Source organism: Quercus lobata, chromosome 4 (genome assembly GCF_001633185.2).
Source record: "Quercus lobata isolate SW786 chromosome 4, ValleyOak3.0 Primary Assembly, whole genome shotgun sequence".
Lineage (NCBI taxonomy): Eukaryota > Viridiplantae > Streptophyta > Magnoliopsida > Fagales > Fagaceae > Quercus > Quercus lobata.
Window position 1 is genome coordinate 95,942,500 of NC_044907.1, and position 16,193 is coordinate 95,958,692.

The 16,193-nt window shown below is 37.1% G+C and overlaps 1 protein-coding gene and 1 pseudogene across 2 annotated transcripts; one reads left to right on the forward strand and one right to left on the reverse strand.

The window, feature by feature from the left end:
* The first annotated feature begins 1,392 nt into the window (after positions 1–1,392).
* Positions 1,393–5,208, forward strand: LOC115987217 (28S ribosomal protein S29, mitochondrial-like). Its single transcript, XM_031110722.1, has 7 exons — positions 1,393–2,031; positions 2,123–2,289; positions 2,469–2,680; positions 3,155–3,409; positions 3,546–3,632; positions 4,068–4,240; positions 4,761–5,208. Exons 1-7 carry the CDS (start codon positions 1,649–1,651, stop codon positions 4,879–4,881), a joined length of 1,398 nt encoding a protein of 465 aa, XP_030966582.1. The 5' UTR covers positions 1,393–1,648; the 3' UTR covers positions 4,882–5,208.
* Positions 5,209–7,485: 2,277 nt separating this feature from the next.
* LOC115987628 lies at positions 7,486–16,179 on the reverse strand (annotated as a pseudogene). Its single transcript, XR_004091161.1, has 8 exons — positions 15,687–16,179; positions 15,114–15,326; positions 13,670–14,406; positions 12,140–12,839; positions 10,069–11,111; positions 9,457–9,915; positions 8,779–9,009; positions 7,486–8,405 (listed from the first exon to the last, which is right to left on the reverse strand). The product of XR_004091161.1 is annotated as an E3 ubiquitin-protein ligase listerin-like (transcript).
* Positions 16,180–16,193: the final 14 nt, after the last annotated feature.

The window sequence follows — 16,193 nt, forward strand, 5'->3', positions numbered from 1 at the left end:
CCTAACCATGTTAATGAGAAAAGACGCCTGGACAGGGTGACTTCGATCATCGCAACTAACAAAAAGAAAGGAGGGACAGCTGATGGGACGGGTACTGAAGTCGGCACCTGCCTGATCAACAAGTGGAGGGCTAAAATCAACCAAGAAGGGCTATATAATGTGAAGGTTGATGCACCAAGAAAGTGGCTGGGAAAAAAGGCCAAGAACCAGAGCCTCCCAGACCGCCTCAAGGAGAAAGATTCCTCGAGCGAACACGGCCTAATTCTGTACGAACAAGACGACTAACCCTCACTCGGTGATCAAAACCTAGCTTTTCAAACCCACGCTCTATAAGTGATATTGTTTGGACTTTTTTACATACGAACCCAACATTATTATGGGTCGTTACAAATTGAGTCCTTACAAAGACCTTCTCCCCTCTTCCCGTATGTGTGTGTTAAAAATACTTAGTATTCTCAAAAGATACAGTTAACACTCTAAACTCAAAACTCAAATTACCAATAATACATTTTTTTTTTAGAGAAATTATTAAAAAATAATTAAATTGATTTTTTTTTTCCCTATGTTAAGAAATTTCTGCAGAGTAAAATACGTAATTAGTGTATGGCCTACCAAAGAAGCAATGACCGAGATGAGATTTGATCCACCAGGTCCCAAAGCCAAAGGGCATCGGTGTATAGGACATCACATACAAACAAAAGAAAATAAAAAGGGTAAATTCCACAAACCACCTCTAAGGCTTGTGATAATACCAATTAAGTCCATGACATTTTAAAACTTACCAATTTCATCTTAAAAAGACAATTTTATCCCTAAACTTAAAAAAACCTAAACGCCGTTACTTTTTTTTTTTTATTTCCTCTCCCCCTCTCTTCTCTGAGTTTCTCTATCTCAGAACCCTCTCTCTCCACAACGCCAAGGCCGACGTGTCCCTCGCTCTCAAGAAGACAAGCTGATCAAAGTCAAGCTCGAGGCGCTGTGGACCGGACCAGGACCTCCGTGGTGAAATAAAATAAAAAAACCCAACAACAACAAGACCTGCGAGAGCTGAAGACAAAATTAAGCACAACAACAACAACAACAACAAGAGTAGAGTAAGAAAAACTATCGTATTTGATGTTTTTCTGCAATGTTCTAATCTCAAATCTTTTGGTGGGTGGGGTTTGGTTTTTTTTTATTCTGGGTTTTAAAGTTGTAGTTTGGCTTTGATTTTTGGGATTTTTCTACATGAGATTATTAATCCTGCGGTTTTACCAAAATTTTAAAGTTTTAGCAGCATTAATATTAAAGCAGCATAAATGGTTTGAACTAATAGCCAAGAAGACGCTGGAAAAATATATATATATATCCGTCAACTTTTCTTCTCTTGTAAGTTGTAACACTTGTTGGCAGTCATTTTGAGCACGGCATAGCAGTCATTTTTCCCTCTCTCAATCTCCACAAAACCCACCAACAATAATGGGCCCCTTCGTTGTTAAAATTGGGCTTGGGCCACTCAAAATTCTCGAACCCAAAATGTCATAACCAGAGACGAAACTCACACTGTGCTTTCTCACTTGCTTTGATTTTTCCCATTTCCCAAAACCCAAAAAAAAAAACCTCAGCGATCAGCCACTCTCACTCTCACTCTCACACTGAAAAGAGAGAAATGTTGCGGTCAATTCTGAGAGCCGCAACTGCTACAAGCTTAAAACCCCATTCATGGACTCTCCAATCCTCACCAATCCCAACCCCACCTCCTCCTCCTCCTCAGTACTCCTTTTCCTCAGCTCGAAATTACTCGGTCAAGAATGCCAAGCCCACCACTGCCACCAAGGGCAAGAAGGGCAAGTTCAATAAATCCGGGGAAGACGCCGCACCGGCCGAGGTCGACGCGGCGGTCTCAGAAGCACAAGCTCGGGCGCGGCGCCTCGCCATGGACGAAAAAGACCCCACCCTCGATGTGGGCCCCAATGGCCTTCCCCTCTTCACTTCCACGCCTTCCCTCTCCCTTCTCTCCCGCAAAGACACTTGCTCCTACTTCAAATTCAGGTACCCAAATCAAAATTTCAACAAAAACCCACTTGTATTTATATCTTAATAATTGATAATTTGGTCATTTTTGTGTGTGGATTTGGATTAGTATGGAGTCTTTGAAATCGGCATTGCCGGAGGGGTTACCGACTGGGATGGTGAAGGAATTCGAGGACTCGCTTCGACCAGCTCTTCTTGTTCGCCAGAGCTTTTTGGATCTTCGTGATAATTTTCGCCGAATTGTTGATCCCCCATTGACACTCTCTCCTAGTAAAGGTGAGCATTTTCACAAAAATTTCAAATATTGGGTTCTAAATGATGTAGATTATGACAAATGATTTATTGTAAGATGACATGTTAGAATTTGAAAAGATATGTGTAGCTTAAATTCTTTTTAGGTGTCACAGTTACAGACTCGGAAGACAGTGCTTATGGTGGTAATTAATGTTTGTTAGGTCCCAAACTTAGGAAGCAGGTAGTGTTGGATGGTCCTGTGAGCTGTGGAAAGAGTATTGCACTTGCAATGCTTGTTCATTGGGCTCGTGATGAAGGTTGGCTGGTTTTTTATGTTCCCAGGGGCCGAGATTGGACTCATGGAGGATTTTTCTATAAGAACCCAAATACGGGTCTTTGGGACACACCTCTTCAGGCTGAAAATGTTCTCAAGGCAAGATCATTAATCCCTTTTTTTTTTTTTTGGCTAGTTGTTCAGTCACACATTGGGAGCTGTCAATCTTTGAAACTTATTCTTTTTAAAGCAGAATTAAGATAAACAAAAAAGATTTCCATTTCATCTTTTTAAATTTTCAATGTCAGGGATTGGTTCTGGATTTTGGTGGTATAATTCATTGAAGATGCACAATGTGATGCAGCATGTGAAATTGGTCATTAGCTCATTGAATTTCATGCTCGCTTATTGTAACTATGTTAGCATGACATTGATTTTTGGATTAGATACTCTTTGATACATATCATTTAGATTACATTTGAAAAAAATAAAAAATAAAAATGTCCATGTTCTTGCTTCTTCTGCAATGTTTACTTGGGATGTATTAGCAATTATTATGACTTGTTTGGTAGTTTGTTTTCAACTGTATCATGCACTGGGTCTATATATTCCTTATGAGTTGTTTGTCTCCAGGATTTTCTGAAATGGAACGAATCCCACTTAAAACAACTACCATGCCAAATTAATGATCCAATTCCATTGGGAGAGGGTGCTGGTGTTGGGCAGTTGAAAGATGTTGATAACATGGCAATGCCTGAAGGTTCAACGCTTTATGACCTGGTTAACACAGGAATCAAGCACACACATGCGGCTGTTGGAGTGGTAGTTCGTTTGAGGAAAGAGTTATCACTTGTGAAAAATATCCCCGTGCTTATAGCAATTGATCAAGTGAGACCCAATTTCTTGCATCAACTTCACACATTCTCCTGTTCTTTGGGTTAATCATTTGTTCCGAGCCCTATGATATGATCTTTTATAACTGCTAGCCTATGTTTTAATTATTTTTGCTCATACTTCTCTCCAGTATAACAGCTGGTTTACATTCAGTGAGTATGAGGAAGCAGTAAAGGTTCATTCTCGACGACCAGTACATGCTAGAGAGCTCACAATGGTTAGCACCAATCGTTCAGTTCAAATATATGTTGTCTTAACTGCAATTATTAATATGTATAAAACTTCAGCAATTCCCCCCCCCCCCCCCCCCCCATTTTGGCTTTGTATGTAGGGTAAAACTTAGGTGTAGTATGTTGGGTTCCCCAACCATGTGTTTGAATTCAGTTGGGGAACCTAATGTACCATACCTAAGTTTTGCCCTTATGGTTATTCTAACAATTCTAGTGAACCCACTCTTTTACTCCTTACATGTTGGTCATAGCCCTTAATGCAAATGAAAGTTACGTAGACAAAGGTGTTAATCTTATTCTTGGAAATGAAAAAGTTGGTATTTGATCTTCTAAGAGTTAATTCCTCTAGCTTGACTGTGTCTATATACATGTCAGTATCAGAGATATGTGCATTATATGAAATTATTTTGTGTGATTTGCAGGTGAACGCTTTTAGGTCTATGATGCATGATGACATGATGGTGGGTGCTTTCTCTCATTCAACTGCTGTAGGAAAGTTACGCAAAGACTTGCCAGATGTTCCTGAAGATGCTCGTGTTAATTGTCCTCGTTACACGTTAGATGAAGCAGCATCTGTTTGCCATTATTACCTTAGGTATGCTAATGAAATTTATATGCTTGCTAGTATTTGTAATGTTGAACAGTGTTGAGGTACCGATCTTCGAACATTAGACAATGGTGTCATCTGGGTGGACAATTTGATACTATAATTCAACTTGTTTAGTATCATCTGCTTAAAGTTTAACTTGCCTATGTTCATGAAATTTGAATGATTTTCTGATTATAAAATATAATTAATGGATAAATGCATAACTCTTGGTTTAATCTAAATTGAAGTAGTACAATAACAAGAACAAAACCTCAGTCCCAAAACTTGTATTACAATCTAATTCAGAATTTCATTCTGTCAGACATTTTGTCCTTGACCTCCTATCAGTTACTAGCAGGTCATTATGTTTTACTCATTATGTGAGAATATGATACTCTAAAAATTTTGGGAATGAACATTTTTTTTGGCCTTGCTATACTCCCTAAATAGTAAAATGCTTCTAAAGCACTTTCCCCTGTGAATCATGTTTCAGATTCTAAACTTTGTTTGTTGTTATCTCTGGCAGGCAAAGATTAGTACAACATGAAGTATTCTCGGAGGAAAACTGGAAGAAAGTATATTACTTGGCCAACGGAAATGGATCAGAGATGAGGGGGTTGGTTCCTTTCATGCGACAATCGACATAATATACTCTCCTTTTGACCTTTGTTATAGATGTGCATCCACAGAGGCGCATGTTTTGCTCTCATTGCCTCTGGTTTTGATCTCCTTAATGAAAATTAATGAAATTCTGCCCTCATTGGATTCTTACCCTAATGCTACCACTGAAGTAGCAAGTTCCATTACACCAGTTATTTTTTGGCTAAGATCATCTTTCCTAATGGAATTAGCGTCCAAAGACAATGTACCATATATAGATCATTTAGCATTTTGTAGTTTTGACCTTCGAAATTCCTTTATCTTTTTTTGTAAGAAATTTCTTTTTTGCTAAGCCAGGTTTCTGTGTTTGCCTATTTATTTATTTTTGGTAAGTTTTGGCCAAAGGGTTTAGTTATTTGAGTGTTGCCTTCAGTTTTTTCATTTAGCTTTTAACTTTTAATTTTTATGTACAATTTCTTAAAACTCTCTTTTTTTAAAAGTTAATTGTGAAATTTAAATTGTCAAAATATAGAGTTATCAAAGGCTTATCTACTCTAACCCTCAGGCAATTTATTTGTTCTCTGCAAGTGTTTTAACAAAACATACAACATTTTTTTTTATATCAAACTTTTCTTTCTCTTAACTTTTTAAAATTTTTTTTTTAATTTACCCAAAAAAAAAAAAAACATTTAAACTCTGTGCATTGATCCCAATTACAATATATAAAGCTAATTAAGATTAAAGAAGGAAAAAAAATTTATTTTTTGTAACCATGCAAGCAGAAGAGTAAAAAAGAAAAAGGTTACTTTAACGTGTTAGAATATTAAAATAGAAGATGTAATGTAAAGTGTATTGTAAAATAATGTGTTAAAATAAATAAAATAGATTTTGATGTATTAAAATGACATTTGGCATAGTACAGCTAATGCCAATTCTCTCACCATATGACAACTCAAAAGATTTTCAATATGTACTTATAATAGTAATACACGACTTAATTGTCACATACTACTTGTTTAAATGGTTTAATGAATTATATGTTTTAAAATAAATAAATAGTTTTTTGAATCAGCACAGAGTAGATTAATTTTAAAGCATTACATAATAGATTAGAGGAGATTCCTCCATTTAGAGCCTTGATAACCGTGAATTATCAATCTGCAAAACATAACAGCTAAGAATAGAACTAACCAAACATATGATGTATCAAATTAGTGGCAACCATCCAGCAAACATACAAGAAGGGAAACTTGACGTTCCAATCAAATTTGCTTAAGCACATATGAAATTTTACACTCCGTTTGTTTCGAAATAAAATATTTTCAAATGTAAAATATTTTCATTTTCAAGTGTTTGGCTAGAGTTTGATGTAACCTAAACATTAGAAAATGCAAACATAAACTAGCCACCACTAACCATTGCAAAGCCAGCCATCACAAACCCAACCACCACATACATAGCCACCACTAACCATTGCAAAGCCAGCCACCCCAAACCCAGCCAACACAATTATTGTCATCCACCAACCATTCCATACTTAGCCACCACCAACCATTGCAAAGCCAGCAGCCACTAACCATCACAAATCCAGCCACCACCCTCATCGTCATCTATGATCTACCTACCTACCATAATCCCATGCAATCGGCTACCATCATCCAATTACCCACTGTTATCCCATCCAATCGGCCACCGTCATCAACAACCCAAACACCCAAGACCAACGAAACAAACCAAAATACTGTCATCGGATCTCTATTTTGGGTTTTGGGGGGGGGGGGGGGCCCCAAAAAAAAATCAATTCAGAACCAACTGCCGCTACCAGATCATGCCGAAAAGCTTGACCACCACCACCAACATCACACCTCTCAAGAAGCCTCTTTGTGACTTTCTTTGTCTGTTCAAGATGGGTAAGAGAGAATGGCAAGAGCCCCAACAAACCTGAGAGTGATGAGCTCCTTGGTGGCTCTGGTTTGTGGGGAAGAGAGAACTTGAGAGTGGAAGGGAGAGTTATCACCGGCGATGGACAGTGCCAGCAAAAGCTGAAGCCGGCCAATAGTGCCTTAGACCTTGGAGCGGGATTGGTGGGAGAGGGGACTAGAGGTGGCTGGGTTTTTTTTGGGAGAGAGAGCTGATTTGGGATAGTTTGAGCATAAAGTAACTATGGGAGTAAAAAAGAGTTATAAGTATCAAGGTACGAAAGAGTGAGCAAATGTAAAATGTTATACCAAAATTTTGTGTAAAATATTTTACATAAGTGTTATACCAAAATTTTGTGTAAAATATTTTACATAAATTTGCTTACGTTGATTTGCTTGACAGAAAATATTTTACTACAAAACAAACACTGTAAAATTGGAAAATATTTTCCTGAAAATATTTTACATCGAAACAAATGAAATGTTAGTCTGTTGGAAAAATTCCTACATTAACCTCCTCCCTCTTTTCCCCATTTTCAGAATCCATTGTTTTCCCTTTTTCTCTATTGGAGAATGGGGAAGGGCTTATCCAGACTAATCAGTATAATGATGTTTGGGCACATGAAGGGTACCAGCAAGCCAATGGTCAGTCCTGATTGAAAGCTATTCTGGAGGGTGTTATGAGCATTAGCAACGTTAACATTCAAATGAACTTTTAGCTGCAGAAAATCATTATAAAACAAACAAGATTGCATATCACTATGTTTCAACCCTTTCAACATTACTGAGATTCTAAAAGGGAAACAAAATTGGGACTTCATAAACTAGATCTATTTACATATATAATGTACCCAAAATTCTGGGTATATTTCTCTGCATATGTGCATGAGCTAATAACCAACATTCAAAACCTAAATAGAAGTATGTAGTTACTTGGAGACAACGTTCAACTTCATTAGAACTCATTGAGGGTTGAGAACATTTTCAAAAAGATTTTACGATTTTGATTTGGCCGCAGTGTAATGCATCTCATCTATGATCTCAAAGGAAGCTTTAGCTACCAGCACCGAACAAAACAAAAGGCATGATCATTAATTCTTGGATCACAAGAATATTGGACTCAGAGAGAAAGAGAGAGAGAGAGAGGAGCTTACAAATTTTTCCTCTACACCTATGCTGTCCCTTTCATCCACTAAACGAGTCTGGGGTTTGCAAAGAGCAAAGGACTATAAAAAACACTGCCCAGAATAGGAGTATTGGCTTATGCATTTGAGTTATTTTGCAGAAGAAATTAACAGCTATGTTCTCTGGATGTATGCTTCTACTCTTCAATTATACCATCAACCACTTCTTTTGGCTAAATGATATACGGTGCAATCAAACAAGAAAAATTCATTGAGACTGATTCCAGGTTGATCACTAGGTCAGAATGGAGACTGGCACAGGGGGCAAGATGATTTGTGAGAAGTTGAGAACCACTTATAGAGACAGGCTGAATGGAACTTGTGCTTGCAAGTCTTGCAAGCAAGGCGAGGAAGGCTGTGGTTGGCAGTGTGGATGACACTGTAACAGATAGGACACTCCTCGACACCTTCAAATTCTTTGTCAAAGTTGTTCTTCCAAATTCTGATAGCTTCTGCTAAAGCTCCATTCTGCATCATAGAAACAAAGTACATTATCTTCATTGTCAATGCACTAATCCTAATCATAACATGATTAGCCTCACAGCCATCCAATTGAATGGAACTCTAGTTTATCTATCTGTGGCCTGCCCACCACCCCCCCGCGCAAACTCTCTTTTTTCCCCTCCATGGAAAACTGCTAATTGTATTTTATTTACAGGCAACACTGCTTGCATCTGATTAAGCTACTCAAGTTCAACTTCTGCTGCTACATCCAGGTATAGTCCCATGAGCAAATCATGTTCACCAATGGACGATTTCACATCTCGGACCCTATCAGTTGAGGAAGAGAAAAGAAACAAACAAAAATAATGAAAGGTGAACTAATATGCATAACAAATACCTGACTACGGACAAATGACATCATAGACATTAACCACTTTCTCTGCTTCACTTCACTGATTCCTAGGCTCCTCGTACAATCAACATCCACAGGGCGTAATGGGTAAGATGCAGGAAGACGAATGACTAGATCCATTCCTGTTTCATCCTTTGTATAGGTTGCAACAACCTCATTTGCTGATTTACTTACACTAACTGAAAAATTCTCATCAGCAAATTCGGCTTTCTTAATCTGCATTGGAAAAGCAACAATGTCAGTATTACAGTGGTTCTCAAATAATTAATGATCAATGGAAAGAGTTATTTTAATACCAGAGAGTATCTATTATAAATAACCAAATCAAGGTGGTGCCTAATCATAAAATAATAAATAGGGATCAAGTCTAAAAACAATGACAATCACATTTATTAAGAGACGTTAAATGATCACTTGTCACCATGTCCAGCATAAAAATCCAACCGAAGTGAAAAGATCTACTTAAAAATTAGTGCTTTGTCATTTCCAGAAAGAATTAATTTCCACACAACTGATAATAATAGATTCTGGAGGGCATTCAAGAGCTAATAAATTTATATCTTGAGGCATAGAAAAAAGTTCAATTTCAGATTTTAAAGTGAGCTTATCACACAAACATTTTATTTCCCTATAAACAATAAATGCACCTTAAACCATGCACACCTGGGATAATTCGTTTGCAATGAGAGCAGGACTGCACCATGCTCTTGTAAAAGATTCAATTACAGTTGATGTAGAACGGTCACGTAAATCGGTAAACCACCCTCGAACAAAAGCAGGAAGAACACAAAGCATCAAACCAAATATTGCTCCAGCAAGCGAAGCTATTTTCACTTCTTCAAGAGGCCAAAGAGATTCCACTGAGAACAACAATGAACCAGTTTTAATGGCACGTGTGGCTGCACTCGCAACTTCTGCTATCTCAGGAGGAAGCTCTGTGTCTTTCTTCTTCAGACTATGTGCCATGAACAGTTCTACAGGGATATGCTGGAAAAGGCAAACTAGAATCACTGAATTTGCAGAATCTTGTATATACTGGACCAATCTCTCCCTTGCAGATGATGAAGATGGTAACGACCATAAATGTGATAGTAACAAGGACCAAGCAAGGAAGATATTTACCTGAAAAATTGATTAACATATCAGGATATTACTGAAATCATCAAATTTTTATATCAATCATATGAATAATGAAATTGATACAAGTGTGAAAAAGAAGAAAAGAAAACAGAGCAGAGCAGAGTGGATTAAATTTAATGTATAAAGCAAATTTACCCGTTGTGGTGCCACCAAATCCATTTCAAGAACCTCATAAGGTAACTTCACAATCATGCAAGATATTTCCTCCCTCAAATGGATTCTTTGTTCTGATGACAAATCCAAACGGCTTGGATCCTGGTCACTTGTAGTATCACCAACCAGGTAAGATGCAGTATCTTCTCCAATGATGGCTAAATGTGACACAGGTTCAGTTGAAAGCATAAAATAAGCGGCCAACTGCAACGAATGAACTTGTCTGGAGGAAAAAAGGATGGCATACAAAGAGCTAAAGGGCCCTTTGCTTAGCCCCCAAAATTCAACTGACTTTACTGCTCTTTCTCGAACATGTGTCGAAGAATTAACAACACTTGAAGCTATTAACTCCCAGAAGTAGGGATGTTCAAGTCGAAAAGATGCTACAATAGATGCAGCCTCATGACAACAGGAACTTGCAATAGCCTCAGCAATTCCAGTGCAAAAAAATATGCGAAGAATACCTTCTAGAATCCGATCTTTGATGGGATCCCATCTTTCTGTTCTCAAGGGATTTACATTATTTGCATCTTCTGCTTGTTGGAGTATAAGAGGCCCAGAAAACAGAGAAAATGATAGGAGGGCATTTGTAGCAATATCTATAGGAAACGAATCTGAAACCATAACAATTTGCTTGAGGTTTTGAGAAAAAATTTCCAAATTATCAGAAGTAGACATGCTAGTGATAGCATCATTCACACTTTCAGCAACTTCCTCCATCATTACAACTGCTGATTGAATCCAATGCCTTATATTTGACAACAAAAACTCCCAATCTTCTTCATTAAATTCCTTCCAGCAATAACCAAGTGAAATAACTAATAGCTTTGATAGCAACATCTGCACCACTGGCAGCTGATTAGCTGCAGCAGTTACACCAGCAACATGTCTCTGCTTTCGAAATAATTCAAGCAAGAGTGTTCTCTCAATAGCGCTTATGTTTCTCTCTGGCTTCAATGCTTGTATACCTCCCATTGTACTTAAAGGGTAACAAGATATAACCAACCATAACCATTCTTCCATATCTACAAGAGACATAACATGCTAGCATTAACAACAAAATACCATGCATCATTAAAATAAACTGTTTGTGAAACCACCAATGGGCCTTCATTGCATGTAAAACATGACTAAAGTGGGCCCTGTCACTTGGGGATGTTTGGTAGACTGTAATAGGCACGGTAATGTAATAGTTATTCCTATGGTTTAGTTATTCTTTAGTTTGGTTATGTTTTTATTATAAGAAATAGTCATTCTTTATGAATAGCTATTCTTCAAAATGAGGAATAACTATTCATTCTTAAAAGGGTTGTATTAGCTATTTCTTAGTAAGTGCAATAATTTCAAAATTTAATATATTTCCAAATAAACAAACTTTCCATATACATCTAACAATTATAAAAATAAAAAATCATAAAAAATAACATATATCTCTCTTAAATTTAAAAAATAACAATTTTTAAGGAGATATAATTGTATGAGTAAGACGTTTCCTAAAATAAATCTTAAGTTTTATTCTAATGTTATGACTTACAACCAAACTTATGAATAGGTTTAGTTATTACATTACATCACATTTTATTCCTAGTAATAAAGATTACAATTCATGTCGTAATCTCCATTCAGTATACCAAACGTACCCTTGATGGTCCCAAGTAGGATATTGATGTAACTCGAAACATCAAACGGACTAGCCAATGAGCTCTAGCTCAAATGACACATTCTCCATGTAAAAGCAAGTGGAAGGTGAGGTCATGGGTTTAAGACCCATAGGGTGCATGTGTAATTACCAATAACAAGAAGCTAAATGGTCTAAATATTATATCTTCTACCAACTCTCTATATTATCGATCTGTACACACCCCCCCTTTTCTCCCTCTTCCAAAAAAAGAAAAAGAAAAATTAAAGAGAGAATCTGTGATGTTTGTATTGAGTTATGTTTAGGTTCTTGAGTGGGTCCTGTACTCCATGCATGCGATCAATAGTGTCAATAAATATTGTGAAACACATAATAATAGCTTATTGTTATTGATTGAAAAGAAAATGCATTTACCTTCTCCTGTTTGCCATAAAATCAAAGGTGGGAACAATAGAAGTCTTTGGAGCCAGCCTTCAATAGCTTCCTGCATATGATTTTCCTCTAAAGAATCAAGATTAGCATCTCTACCAGTTTCACCAGATGCAATGCTTCTTCTACATAATGATCGTACAAGAATATTCACAAGAGGAGGAAGAATTCTCAAACAGTTTCTGTTTATTGCTTCGCCAAGAAAAAGCTTATTTACAAGCAATTCAAACACTATCATAGCTTTCTTTGTTTCCCATATATCATCTTTGACCAAAGTAAAAAGAAGAGATACAAGAGCTCTCAAGAAGGGTTCTTCAATAACCTTGACTACATCATCTGAAGCAGGCCACACAACAGACAAACTATGTGCGCTTCTTCCTCCATAAACAAGAGCACCATCAAGTAATATATTGAAAATGGAATCCAAGAAGATTTCCTGGAAACAATAAGTTCTACTTTTGGCATATGAACTCAGCAAAGGCAAGAAACAAGCTACAGCACTGCCTCCCGGCCATTTCCATGTGCACAATATTTCAGCAGCAAGCCAGGCTCGAGCAGTATCCTCTTCATTGGCTGCTTCCTCAGGTGGAGAAGGATCATGTTTAACAAAACCAACGACTGTGTCTACACCAATTTCCAAGATTAGTTTGTTGATGAAAGAAACAAACTTGTTACTCCCAGAGGCCTGCATTTGGCATATATTTGCAATTTGTAAGTCATACAGTTCTTATATCTGATTGAAAAACTGCACACACAATTTATACAAGTAAAAACATGAATTTTAATAAAATCAATTATACTCTTTTTTTCATGGGTACAGGATCTGGTATAAGGACTATTGTGTTAAGTATAACTTAAAATGATATCGGATTGACCATTACTTGGTCATGTGTCACAGCAGACAAAGGCCTGCAGGAAAGGCCTATTTTTGACAAGATCATAGTTCACAAGATTTGAATATGTACTAGATGGGATGGTGTTAAGTTCTTGCTTTTAGCCATAGCAGAAGCAGCATCAATGCAAGTGGTCATAACTAATAACTCAAGGAATAACAACAGTCATAAAATTATATCCATGCTAGAGGCATCAATGGAAGTTCCAATGCCTCTGTCCGTCCTGAGATGGAATTTACGTAGGCCATAGAGTTCATACATTGGGATTCACTTAAAACTTCTAAGGAAATAGGATCTACACTTTTTAGTTTAGAATAAAAATAGAGAGAATATCAAAGAAACAGCAGATGCAGTAACCAGTAGCAGACACAACAAATAAGTATCATGCTAACAATGCGAACTGCACACCTTAGTTGGGGGTGGGGGGGAGAGATTAATGCAATAGTACTAAGCATGCTACCATGCTCCAAATCGACAAGACAAAGAATCAAAGCAAAAGATTATAGAGGAATTCTCAAGAATAACTTGGCAATGCCAAAAAAATAAATATAAAAAAATAATATGAAGCAATCAACAACAAATATCAAGAGAGCAGAAAAAGTAATCCAAAAGGCCCACTCACATGAATATCAATGGTTGCATTCTCGACATCCAATGCAGCTATTCCCTTTGAGGTGTTAAAGTCCACAATGGCCAAGTATCATTCTTGCTTAGAAGCTGATCCATGAGATTTTGTTCCTCATCTTGATATTGACAAAGACGTTGAAGAACTTCAATCATCCACAGGCAGCACAAAGATGTGATTTTATCGGCATTTAGTCTATCTTCATTGAAAACAGCGGAACGAATAGACTGAGTCAAGATAATTCCTATTCTCATCCTATGGTTTATGCTGAGGCTTTTCCAGAAGTGATTACTTATCTTACAATGAAACGCATGCACTGATTCACCAAAATCCAACCTAGCCTTAATTCTTTTCCCGGATTCATCATCAATTGCATCCCCTATTGCTGTTCCTATGCTAAACTCCCAGTCAGTAATAAATGTTGCAGCTAAAATACCTGTAACTAGTCCATTTTCCTCGCCAAGCGTCTTCAAGCAAAAGAAGCTACCATCAAGTACTTCAAGAGCAAACAGAGCCATTTCACACATGTTCAAAGAGCTTTCCAATTCCATCCCAAAATTCTTTACCCCAGCAGCTACCAGAGAAACTGCATCCCTAACCCAACTACCCAAGTCAAAGAGGACTCCAGAACAAAACTGAGTAACTTTCTGAAAACCTCCTCAAATATCAAGATCAATGTATTTCTGGACACAAAAGTAGTTTCATCGCCTTCTTTTGAACCACCAAGAACAGCACTGCAGATTAGGCAGATAAAGGTCAAAATATGCAGTAATCAGCAGCAAACGTAATCAAGTTTAACTTTTTCTAGTGTTAAATTATTGATTATCCCAAAAGTTTAAGCAATTAGAAAATGGTGAGTCTAATCAATTTTAACTTTTTCTAGTGTTAAATTACTGATTATTCTAACACTCCCCCTCATATGTGGGCCAACATTGGTGCAGTATGTGCAAGTAAAAGAGTTACCCCAATAATATGGCACTCGGCAGTGGTACTAAGAAGAGCATGGTTTAAAAGATTACGGCACTCGGCAGTGGTACTAAGAAGAGCATGGTTTAAAAGCTCTGAACATTAAGCCGAACAACAAAGAAGAAGTCATGTGGGCTAACTAAACAGTTTGTTGAGCAAAGAGGAAGAGCAATGCTATTAAATTTATACAAGTGCATATTGCTTTTGTCCCATCATCATATGTACGCTGTTGTTACAAATCCTCAATAATTTCTAGTCTGTACACAAATCATACACACCTAACATATCCTTAAACCTCATTGGCAGGGCATGACCTCTAGCAATAACACATTATGGGGCCACAAGGTGATGATCAAAGCTTAAAACAATTTAATCTTTGTTGCATCTTTAAATAAATTCCACAGAACACACAGCAAAATCTGATTCATTGAGGCTTCAGTTTTCATTTCTAGGAACACTTATCAATTATTTGTACCTGAGCCACAATATCATTTCCTCTGTAGATAGTGCAGGACTTCTGGAAAGAACAACCTTTCACCTTTAACGTAAAGGCTGAGTCTTCCCCATTCTCACCAACAAGAAATACCTCTAACTCTGTTCTGGTGAGCTTGTTCACCGTCCTCTACACTCTGAATAAACACTACTTTTGATCGTCTTCACCGGCCTTGAAGCCTTGCCACAACCCATTCTACAACAATCCCCATTATACTAGTCAAAACCCTTATCCAAAATTAGAACTTCAATCACATACACAGCACCTTAATTATACAAGTTACTTTTTGCAAAGTGCATTCTAAACTACAAAATTTTTCAATCAATAACCAAATTCAAGATTAACATGCAAGTTGCAACATATAGAAGTTTCATCTTCAAATTTAATAATTTAGAGTACACATTATAAATGCTTTCATAGTTTTAGAATGGCTACCTGTGTAACTTACCCAAAAAAAAAAAAAAAAACTGTTGATTTAAACATTGTTTTGAACAATTGGTGGGCATTGCAAATTAAATGCAGAACAGAAGGAGAGATAGAGATAGAGAGACTCACATGGTAACAGTAGATGGGAATTAGGGGATTTCTGTTGGAATCAAGGAATGGCCTCTTATTATTATGTGAGGATTGATGGTTGACTTTGAGGTGTCCTCGAACCTGAGATCACCACCTGTAAGGTCTGGATGTTTTTTCAACACAAAGAGAACCACCAGGATAGGCGAATGAGCCAAACTGGTCATGGATGAATTGTATGGAAAATTGGAACCCAATATTACTTAGTTAGTTAGAAGCTACTGTCTTAGCTAGGCAATCAAAACTAAGTTCATGACTCATGAATATGAAGTATGGGAGAATAAATAAAAGATAGGAGAATAGAATCAGACACGTCAGCCAACTTTTTGCTTTGAAAAATGAAAACCCCACTGGGTAGGAACCTTTCAGTGAGGTATATTAGTAAAAGTAAAATTCATGAACTGAAATGATCGACAACTTCCATGGGCTTGCCCTCTGTTTGGGAGCTGAGAAAATTGTTCTAGTTTTTGTAGTACCAGTAATAAGCAA